Source organism: Motacilla alba, chromosome 1 (assembly GCF_015832195.1).
Source record: "Motacilla alba alba isolate MOTALB_02 chromosome 1, Motacilla_alba_V1.0_pri, whole genome shotgun sequence".
Classification (NCBI taxonomy): Eukaryota; Metazoa; Chordata; class Aves; order Passeriformes; family Motacillidae; genus Motacilla; species Motacilla alba.
This window is the reverse complement of record NC_052016.1, coordinates 12333792-12345769: the sequence shown is the minus strand read 5'-3', so window position 1 is coordinate 12345769 and position 11978 is coordinate 12333792. Positions and strand designations below refer to the sequence as shown.

Sequence of the window (11978 nt, the reverse complement as noted above, 5' to 3'; positions counted from 1 at the left end):
CCTGGAAAATCTCAAATGCACGCGTCGCTGGGGCAGTGCAGCAGCAGGGCTGTGGGGAAGGCAGCCTGGCCAGGCCAGGCACAGAGGCTGAGAATACACCTTGGATTTTTTTTTTTTTTTCCTGCGTAGCATAGTCCCTTCAGATTGGTTCATTGCTGTATTTCCTGTATCAGGAAGGTTCCGAATAAAAGATGAGATTCCTTTGTAGTGGCATTATGAGCCACTAAAGGAACAGGCAGGCAGCATTAATCCCACAGTGAAACTCTATGATGAAGCACTTCCCAGACTCTCATCAAGTTGTGGGGTATATATGGTAGAGGAGGGTGTTTCTGTTTGAAATCAGCCAGTATCTGAGGAGTCTTTCCGAATACAGAGGAGAACACAGAACGGCAAAGGCATTTCTGTAACCAGATCTAAAATGAAATATTCATTTTTCATTATGTACACTGTGTTAAACCTGACAGGCCTCGATGAGAAAGCTCTTCCCATGTAAAATACAGAGGATGTAATGGACTGTGGGCATCTGACACTCATTTCCTATTACTTTACAGCTACTTCTGTTCAGCCTTGCATTGCATGCATGTGATTTTATGCAATGAAAGGCTCATTATAACTTTAAACTTTTTGAGGTAGGGTCTGGTTATTGTATATGGCATTCACTTCTCTGTGAATCGTGGTGCGTTGCTCTGGCATTATTTACATAATATGATCAGTTTTTAAACTGCTTTTGTCAGTGAAAGCTTTGACAAATACTAGAGGAGTTGCATGGCTCAGTGAATCACCATGAGGAGGGTGAACGGTACTGCAGAATCTTAATAGCGCATTAAAAGCCATTTAAAATTCAGATTCACAGTGTTTCCCAAGAAGGAGAGAGCACGGCTGTTGGCAGCTTTTAATGTGCACAGTTTTTTTTCCCTGATGCTGTGAACTGTGTGTGCTTTTTGAACACAAATTCTCAGTGGTAAGCAGAAGAGCTTTTTTTTACCTGAAGAAAACAGCACCACCCCGAAGCATCTCAAGTGTTGGAGCATATTGCCAGTCCATCTTTATTAGTACACCACCCTGTGTTAAGCAGCTGTTTTTTTGGTTTGTTTTTTTTTTTTTTTTTTTTTTTTTTGCATGATCGTGTACGGCTTCACTGTGGATCATTTTATTAGTAACTTAAGGCCAAACAAAGACCATTAACTCAAAAATAACCACCAGTACTGTAACTTTTATTTGCTAATAAATATCTTATTAAACAGGCTTACCCCATCTGTAAGACCTGATAATGCCTCTTAGGAAATCATAGAAAAATAAAATACAATAATAATCAATAACTTGTACTTTGTACAAAAATCTCATTATGTTGCTCAGCAGGTAGTTTTGCCAAACCCCATATTCTTTCTGCAAAGAGATGGCATATGTGATGCAATTCACCTTAAAAACACTCTAATGTTGAGAGCTGAGCATTCTATTACACTATTAACTTGTAGGCATGCCAGCACATGAAAATTTACATGAAACATCATAGTATCATAGGAATAGAATCATAATAATAAAGAAAAGAAGAGAACACCACTTTTCAGTAAATAATGACAACTTCATGTCTAATGTAAATTCCCCTTGGGACTGCAAATCATTAGGGTAAGCTTTTTATTCCATGGATATTCCTACGGTACCGTTACAAACAGGCAAAAAGAAAATGCAGTGGGATGTGTATGGGAGATGTATTAGGTGAAGAAAACTAATCTGGGGGAGTGAGGCAGTCCCAGGGGGAAGCATCGACACTGGCTGTGCAGTGTTCATCTCCCAGAAGGAGCGGCTCCAGAGCCACAGGGGCTCAGAGCCTCTGGTACTGCAGCACCAGGGTGGCTCTGCTGGGAGATGAGTGCTGAAGACTGAGCCATGGGTAGTTGTCATTATTCAAATATGTCTTGGTTAAAGAAGCAATGGCAAAACAAAGCTTAGCAGGGGTCTTTAAAGAAAAGGTGGGTTTCAGACTACTGGTAGGGATATGAGATCTGTGCTGAGGCCATGGTTTGATTTTGTAAAATGATTTGCAAGTATTGTGACTATACCATTGCTTTTGAAGCCATCTACCTCTGAAGTTTTGACATGGCTGCTTAAATATATAATCTAAAGTGTCTGTCATCAAATATTTATTCATATATACACATACATTGATACATTTTATGGCTATGCTAGAACAGCAAACTATGAAGAGCAGTCATATTTAGTTTTGTACAATCTAATTTCACAGAAGAGACAGAGATTAAAACCCCTTTTAATTCATATACATTTAAAACCAACACACAGAAATAGATTGAGGCTATCCTGAGAAAACATACCAACCACGTTATCTTCCAAAAGTAAATCAAAGCTAATGTTTGGAAGATAGCAAAATACTATTTTTGTATTTTTTTCTGAAAGTCAAAGTGGTTTGTTTTTCCTTAAAAAAGTGATGACAAAATTAAAACCGTTAATTCCAACTAGATCAATGAATGTTGCTTTGCTAGAAAATAAACTATTGCCTTTCAGTAAACAGGGTTTCACATGATCTTTTAAAGATTTTTTTTTCTTGTTAAACTGCAGGCGCAGTCCTGAGAAGTGCAGAGAAGTTCCCGAAGTCAGTAGGATTTATACCACACCAGAGAAGAACGAGCCCTTTTTGTGTCTCTGGGTTTTCAGTCACGGCAGCGCTGTGTGTGATGTAACTGATACCACCAGAGAATGTTGATATTGGCCTCAACAGAAGCAGATGGAAGGCTCTGGGTAAGAGCAACAAACACTGAATCCCATCACCAGAGTTAACAAAGAAACAACTTTTCCCACTTTTAGTGTGAAATAGACCTCTCAACCTTACTTAGAAGAGTTGAGAGAAGAAATTGCTGCAGAAGAAATGGTAGTAAAAATGGTACACGGCCAATTCAAAGCTCACTGTTTCTTGGGGAGAGGCAGATAGGGAATCATGGCCATTAAGCTGTAAAATGCTTACAGCTTTCCTTATTAGGAATCTTGGAGTGGGATGGTTTTCTCTCCAGATAGGGATATAGTAAAAGAATCCAGAAAATGGAACCACTAAGAGGGCATTTGTTATTTTATTTGCTATTGGGCCATTCATTAACTGGCAAATCTGAAAACTTAGACTGCCGTGCATCAGGAGTATGAAGCAGCTTGTGCAAGGAGGCAAATCATCAGTCAGAACTTGTATTATGAAAGGGAGACCATATTGCATCTTGATTTATGTTTAGGAAAGAAGAAATATAGTAAAGTTCTATTTGTTTGATGGGGCTGGTGGTTTCATCCTGAATTTAAATCCAGAAGTTTGGGAAATTATCTGAGTGAAAAAAACCCACAAAGCCAGACAATTTCTGCTAGATACCCTATTAGATGTGTAGGTAATTTAGGTAACTAATTCCAAAGTCAGAGTTGACCATCCATGCCAGAGAAAACAACAAACACTGCAGCACCCAACTTTTGTACCTTGCCTTTTACCTTTTCCATGTTGAAGGTAACCACAGCTTACTTGATCACATCCCTGAGGTAGCCGCCTTGTCTTTTAGGCTCAGTGCACTGTCTTCTCCCCATTAAATGAGGCCATCTGTTCCAGGAAAATCTGTAGAAACCTTTGATTCAAAACCTGTTTCACTCACTTGACCTCTTCTTATGGATACAGCTGACTTTGGATCATGCCCTGAGGGACCAACCTACATCTCATCCTGAAACACAACAATTAAAACCAGCAAAAACTTTTAGCAATCCATTTGGATGACAAGACAGCTCATTTCCCAATAAATGCTGGTTCTCTAACAAGAAATTAACCATGACAGTAGTGGGGTGCAGGAAAGGAGAGTCGGTTTGCAGAGCTGGAGCCTACCTACAGAAAATATGGACATTGGGCTAATCCCACTGCCATGGAAGTCAGTAACAAACTCTCATGATTTTAGATCACAGCAACACTATTGCCTGTTAACACAGAAACTTTTAATTCCTCACAGTCACATCACACTCCCAGGAATTAATTAGGATGTTAATTAAAATCATTCAGCAGGATTTGGAAATACCGGGTGTGGTAGAGCAGAACTTGCCCAAGACAAAAATGGAACTTCCCAAATTGACAATTAGTGACAATCTACAGATTTGGAACATTGGCTGCACTTTGTCTTTTTCAGCTAATCCTATTTTACACAAAGAGACTGTGATAGTAAGTTATACAGCTCAGAATACCCAGCTTCTTACAGGAAAAAAAAATAATCCTATTATGCTTTTCATTTTTCCTATTAATAATTTTTAGCTAAAAAACAGTCTGAATGAGGGAAAACTGAAAACTCGGTTTCTAAGCCAATATTAACTGGAGATTTCTATGCTTTATTATTTATTTAGGTTCCTCTCAAGAAAGTCAGTATGTAGCTATAAGAACAATTAGTCATTGAGAATTCTGTCCGCTGGACTTTCCAATATCAATTAGGACAACTGTGCCTGTTTTTTTGTCCTGGGCTAGAACCTGAAAGGTCAGAAAATAGATTTTTTTTCCTTCTTATCACTCAGAACATTATGTGGTGATAATACTATGGAAATAGTCCCTAGACTGTTTAATTGGGCACTTTTCCATTATCCACAACCAGAAAGGAATATTGGGGTTCCAAAGCAGATTTAGTCCCTAGACTGTTTAATTGGGCACTTTTCCATTATCCACAACCAGAAAGGAATATTGGGGTTCCAAAGCAGATTTCTCCCAAACCTGATTTTCCAGATTCTAGATTCAGGGTTACTTTCTCTGGAGTCTCTTGACATTCCATAGTTCAGAATGAAGAGACCTGGATTTCTCTTTAATTTGTGGGTTTTCAGTCTCAGGGTTTTGGCTTACCTACCACTCAACATACATGCTGGTCCTGACCAGTTCTTCACTGAATTGTCAGAAATGAAGAGGTGTTAGTACAATAAGGCAAAATATCTTATCTCATGGTGTCTTACAGATATTTTATAGGGATTTTGAGTTTTGATTATGCCTAACTCAGTCTTGTATAAAGTCCCATGTAAAATATGCCTTTTTATATTCATTAAGCTGCACAAACTCAGAAGTGTTTACAGATTTAGGAGTTTCTGAGGTGGCACTGAGATGTGTGCAGAACTAGTCAAAGTTCTCAGATAGATACAGGTAAAAATTTTGGACAGGAACAAAGCAGAACAGATGTGAAAACTTTAAATTACTTTGAGACTGATCTTTTTAATTCTATTGTTCCCCCCATATCTTCACTGCCAGAACTTGCATTTTTTATTACAGTTTAATTATTCAGGTATGAAAATATCAGATAATATGCTAAACCTTTCTGGAAGAGATAGGTACTTGGGAAATCTCTTGCAGGAAAGGAAAGTAAGATATACTCATGCAGGATATTTAAAGAAATATACACACACAAATTGATTCCACTGAACTGGTGTTACCTTATTTCACATATAAAATATGGAAATATACTTTAATCCATTTTTAACCTTAGGTTTTTCATCAACTGCTGTTGTTTTTCCCTTCTAAAAGTCAGCTTACCTTTTTATGCTATATGTTGGCATATCCCTACTTATATGCCCTTGAAAATTTCCCTCACTTTAACCTCCTGGGTGTCTATAAATGGACATTTAAAAGAAAACAATTCATATACTCTGTAAACATCTTTGGTGATTTCAGCAGAGGAACTGAAAACTCTTTATAGCATGGACTCCATCTTGCTAGTTCTGCTGGCTCATGGGCACCTTGCTTCCGCTTTGGGATCACTAATTTCTCCAGTAATTAGCTGAGTGGAAGAGAATCAGCAGGAAGGGGTTGGGTGAGGTGGCAGCAGAAGGGTGAGCAAGCAGCTTTCTCTGAGCCAGTTTGAAAATATTTTTTCTACCAGTGGAGGAAAAGAGAGGCTGTCCATTTCCAGCTAACAAGCCAAGGAATTTTGGGAAGAACTATTCACACACAGTGCATGGCACAAAAATTTTGAAAAGCAAATGGAGCAAATAAACCCCATTAGTGTTGTTGGTAATAGGTAATTAATTCTGTAGGTTTAAAAAATTTGATATTATGATATACATTCTATTTACAATTCTTTATGTACATATAGACAAATATTTTATAACCACAATGGTTCACCATATCCTGGTCCACGATCTGAGGAATTATATACAACACTCATGGATGGGCAGTGTGCACTACTAAATATAGGATGTGATGGTGGAAAATTTTGCCAGCTGTAAGTACTTGGCACTGTATTATGCAACTCAAGGGTTTTTGTTAGAGCTCCTTGGCATAGTATGGACAGTTCTTCCCTCTTTACCTTATTTTAGGTTTTAGGGAGTTTTTTTTTTCCTTTTCAGAGCTGATTAATTTGTCTGCCCAGGAGATTTCAAGATTGTTGTCCTTCTAAGAGTTAGCCCAGCCCAACACATCTTTCCCTCACTCTCAATAAATAATTATAGTACTATTATAAAAAAGAAATTATTTTTTCCATTTATTCAGGAAAGATTCATTACAATTGGTGAACAAGGGTATTCTGGAAGAAAACTGCTTAATGGAATACAGAGTTCTTCAACCATGTGCAAATGCCGCAAGTGTCTATTTTTAGTACTTTTCCTGGAAAATGCAATGGAAGACAGACTTTTTATAATGATTTTAACTAAAGAAAGGTTGGACTGGATTAGAGGCAACTCCTGCTTTTCACTCTCTGAAGGAATATTCCAAGACAGAGTGAGCCCATGACAGGGTAGTTAGAGATACCCTGTGTTCGTAAACGAATTCTGAGCTGCCAGAATGTGTCCCATAGAACCATTCCATCAGCTGAGGTAAAACAGTTCAATAACTGCAGCAGTTTACAACAGGACCAGCTGGAAATGGGGAACTGCTCTTCAATACAAGGTCAAGAATGTTCTGTGCTGCTTTACCTTGGTGGCTGATGTGGTCCCATGGGGTCATTCTGACATGGAAATTTGCTGTGGGTAAAGCAGTCTTACTAGGCACCTCCACAGTCCCAGCTATTCCTCATGGTAAATCTCAGCTGATTCAGGATAAAGGGGGTCTGTTTGTTACTTATGACCCATCTTTGAATCCTGTAGGAATCTGCATTGAAAAAGAAATTAATGAAGCCCCGTGTTATGCTCATATTAAAAATGGCAAACGGATAGTCAGTCTTAAGTGATGTAAAAACCAAAGTACTGCAGTCTATGAGTTCTGTGTCAGAATAATCCAAGCAATACCTAATAGAATATTGGACACAGAATTTATTTGACTAATTTACTAACTAATTTATTTTATTGTTGAGTGCACTATTTGCAAGTAAAGGAATGCTTTATGCTGTTCAATGTCCTGAAACATGGCATGTTTCTAAGCTTTCAGAGGATAGAGACTGGATTTAAGTTCACAGGAAACAAAAAGAGGAAATTTAGTTTGAAAAAAATTTAAATGCCATGGCTCAATTCTCTTCCTTTCGCCTCATGGCTTCCTGTTGTTTCTCAGTAATTCCAATGTACAAACACCTCATGAGTAAATTCTACTGAACCTTCTGCTGTGCCTTGTTCAGTTTTAACACCATGAACATCATGAACAAGACCCTCTCTGTTTCACAGGTTCAGCAAAATGACTGGATACAATTAAGGCATGAAATTCATCTGACCAAGCACAGATATCTGAATGGATGAGCTGTCACTGAATGCAGAGAAACAGGTAAGAATTATTTCTTTATATATATCCACATTATGACACCTTTTTTTTGTTGCTTGCATATCATGCACACTTCGTGAACTTTCAATGGGAACTTTTAGTCATAAAGCATTCTGTAATGTGGGCCAGATTCTCAAAACCAGCCTATTAAATTTGCTTTAATTTATCAAATTTAAACTCCAGCTGCACACTGCAGTATGCAGGATAATTAGAGCTAATTTGCTCCTGAAGAAAGAATTTCCTGTAACAAAGAAAGTTACTTTAATTTCACGTATACATTTGTGGCCTGTACAGATTTAAGCTCACATTTGAAAAATAACACCTGTTAGGAATGTTTTTTTGGTTTTTTTTAAATTAAAAATATGAAAAAATTGCTAAACTAAAGTAAGAATAGACTAGGAATCAGCACAAGAGCAAATAAAACATTTCAAAAATGGGGAAAATGTAAATTTCATCAAGATAACTATTAGAAAAGTGTCATACTGCACCACAACAGCAACAACAACAGAAAAAACAAGCTGTATAAAGCCACAAAATCCTGGATTTACAATGTTATTAACAAATGTGCTCACTCAAAGAATCTCTTGTTCTTTCCTTTCTGATTTCCCAAACTCTCGTTTATATAAAAATATATCTGATTAATAAATGTTTTCCTTTTGTTATATTTTTTTGTATTGAAAAAATATTTTCAGTAGTGTGATAAATTTAGAAATTAATTTTCATTAAATATATCCAGGTTGTGTGCATATAACTATGTCAATTCTGCATCCTCACTACCAGGAACAAAAAAAGTTGGCAAAAGACAATCTAGAAGTGCACATACATGTTTTGGATCAGCTATGAATGATTTTGAAACCCCATTAACAAATAACAGACTCATACCTCCTCAGTAATGGATTTAATTGTGAGAAAGGCTCATTCCATAGATGTCCTGTTGTTGGCCATGAAAGCAATGATAGGCAAAATAGATAATAAAATGATGAAGCAAAATCCACTTTTAAATTACTCTGTGGTGTGTCAGTATTTTTCAAAAGGTTTCAGGTAAGTATGGTTTTCTTTCTGTAAGAGCACCTCTACCAAAAAATTAAACAGATGTGGAATTCAGGCAGAATTTTTCAAGTGATAGTGACAGAAGAGAACAAATGGTTTTTTCCACTCTGAAGGGCTGTAATCCTGCAAAACTCACATCAATGTGCTGGACTTAGGACTTTAGTGGGAATACTCCTGCTGACAAAATTACCTTTGGACCTACAATAGGATTGAAGCTGCCCTTCTTTCAACAAGCTCATCAAATTGGCATTGTAGAACACCAGTGACTCCTGATCTTCAGAAAACTTGTTCCTCAGTTACATCTGCCTTTTTTTAAACTAAAGAAAGAAAAATTTACTTAGTGCATTACTGCTGTCTCACCTAAATTAATGCAATTATTCCAACATAAATTGACAACAGGGAATCAGGCCTCTTGTGTCTTACTCTGTGATCTGGTTGGAAGCATAATCTTTTTTCTGAGTTGCTTTCTGATTTTCATTCTTTGTCACTGATATACAATGGCAGCCTTTTCCAAGACTTAGGAAATACCTTGTGATTTACAAGCTGTAAATGAAGCAGTAAATACCATTATGATTACACAAAGTAGTTAGTTCCTTTTGATATACACATAGATTATACTGATTACCCAAATGCACGTTTTAACAGAAGAGCTGCAATGCTTGAGTACATTGGAATGCCACGGAACTCAAAGATACCCTCCAAAGGACACAGGAATGAAGAGAAGCATCTGCACAGGGTTACATGTGACATGCATTGTAGATCTGCGTGGGGTTCCCACAGCACGGCCATGCGGTCCTGCCCCTGCTCCCAGGAGTGCATATCCCATGCAAAAGTTTGGAAATGTAGCCCAGCACGTCTGTGTCAGTTGTCTGAACAAAACATGGAAGCTGGAAGTCTTAGAGAGGTACAAATATTATGTTAGGCCTTTGCTGACGTTTTCTTGCATGTAAATATGGCTATTGAAGGGTTCTAAAGGTAAAACCTCGGATGTCCTTTAGAGATCTGTACTAAATGAAGATCTGGCCTGGAATGACCAGAGCTCCATTTCAGCAGAGTTTGCTTTTTAACTTCTAAAAGCAGTTAGAAGTAGGCTCAAGGCAACATGTTACCACACTGCTGTCCTGCATCTCCTTTTCTGCCTTTGTGCAAGGTCACTGCATCCTGCAGCCTGTAACTTCCAGCAGCAGTGGGGCTGTACTGCTGCCCTTGGCTGGAAGAGGATATGGCCGGCCTGCTCCCACCGGAATGATCCCATCACCCCACCCATGGCCGGCCCTCTGAGCTCTGCTGCTGCTGGAGATGATTCCCTTTCCAACAGCAGAGACCTGCATGTTTGAAACAGAAGGCTCTTCTGAAATCTGTGTGTCCACAACAGAGCTGACAACTGTGTTTTAAATGTGGTCATGGGAACTACAACCAATTTTCCAGTAGTAGAAGCAAATGCTGAGTATTACATTAGGAAAAAAAATAAAAAAAGAGTTGTAGGGTGGTGAGGAATCTCAAGGATAAACAAATTTTCCAACCGAATCTAAAATATAAAGCATAAAAAGTGTCGAGTGCTAAAGTAATCGAAAATCAAGAACCTTCCTTAAGATTTCAAACGGATTACTCTCACTATGCTTCCAATTATTCACACAATGAAAACTTGCTACATAAAATCATCAGTCATTTCTGCAAACAATACTAATGTTTTGAGGCACCAGCTTACCAGCATTCAAACTATTAGAAAGTAATATAATGATAGGACACATACTTTTGGATTTAATTAAGAGATAAAATAAATATTTATGTTAAACTTTGTTTTGATTGCACATTTGGTGTTGGAAGTTACATGGTCACAGAACATGAAAGAAGTCAAATACTTTTGGATCTACCAGCAAATTCTAAATACATCGATAAAGAAGCCACACCAGGCCAAATAGATTACTACTTTCAAGTAAGTCCATGAAAGTTTCCCAAATACTGTTATACAAAGTTACACATCCATGCTGAGTTATTCATCAATGTGTAGCAAGAGTCTTGCAGTAGGCCAGGATTTTATCGGCAGAGAACTGGTGGAGGAGCTGTGCAGTGTGATTAAAAATTTCCGGTTTGGAAGCATTAACATAGAAGTACTTGTATAGTCTGAACTGGAGACTGCAGTTCTTGAAGTTGGGAAGAGCAGGAGGGAAGAATGAGAATATTTTTCCATTTTAGAAATGCTGAGGCACAAAACACAGTTGCTCTATTACTTTCATACATGAAATCCTTTCTCCTGTATGTGCATCATGTGTAACCGCAAAGTCTGTAAACTGCTGACTATTCGTCTCTGGTGTCCAATGAGTGCAACTCCAATTCTTCTAATGTCACTGCAAGATAAAAAGTTTCATCTTGGATGCAAATATAATAATGCCTCTGGTGCACAAAAGAATATAATTATATGATGATTTCTTCTCCAGGGCAGTTTACCTTCCTGGCCACGGCATATAAGAAAGCTGCAAATGTTCAGATTTTCTGCATCTGTCAATTTCAATTTTTGAAAAAACCAGTCATTTAAGAAAAAGAATATAATAAAAAGATGTATTTAGAGCACTGGGGCTTAGTGCTCTAAATTAGTGATACTGGGGCTTATTAGTGATACTAATGGTCAATCTTTCCAAATCTCAAGGACTAATCAGGTGAGTTCCAATAGCCCATTTTTAGTAATGGGTATTGTAGCTATTGTTTCCCGCTCATACTTGAAAAGGACTGGGGCTTACACACTCAGTATCACAGTTCTGAGGCAGAAATAACTGAGGTTGTGCTTCTGATGATTTGGGGAATGGTAGTGAGGTAGTGAGAGATGGTCTAAAGATCAAATTAGCAGTGAATCTTCCCGACTGACCCTGATTTCCCTCGCAGTTCCTCTCATCTAGCCCTGCACCCCAGAGTTGGTAGCTCTTGTCACCCACATGGCTTGACTCTGGCTGGAATGAAGTCAAAAGCCTCCAGAGTTCGGCACAATCCACCACCTTAGTTTTTCAATAAACATCCCCAGCTGCAAGAGGTGAGAAAGATCACCGAGGCGCTGAGGACAGGAAACTTCAGAAATGCCAGATTTGTCCATTATGCAAATCCCACACTGGGACATACACAGATATTGCCTGTTTATCCTCAAAAACTGTATGATGATACAACCAGTAAAGGAGCTCATGGGGTAAGGCATGGCCTTCATGAGTTTCAGATGTGCACTTCCAGATATCTGCATCTGATCTCCTGATTGGTATCCTCC

The 11978-nt window shown here is 38.1% G+C and overlaps 1 protein-coding gene across 9 annotated transcripts in view; it reads right to left on the bottom strand.

The window, feature by feature from the left end:
* Positions 1-1193: 1193 nt before the first annotated feature.
* Positions 1194-11978, bottom strand: part of EPHA6 (EPH receptor A6) — a 381012-nt gene continuing 370227 nt past the window's right edge. For 7 of the 9 annotated variants that reach the window (XM_038150645.1, XM_038150617.1, XM_038150672.1 and 4 more), the window contains one exon: positions 1194-11076. In XM_038150645.1, coding sequence (XP_038006573.1) covers positions 10962-11076 — 115 coding nt within the window. In that variant the 3' untranslated portion in view covers positions 1194-10961. Of the gene's footprint in view, positions 11098-11978 lie in introns of all 9 variants that reach the window. The other 2 variants (XR_005258586.1, XM_038150636.1) reach the window with 2 other exon arrangements.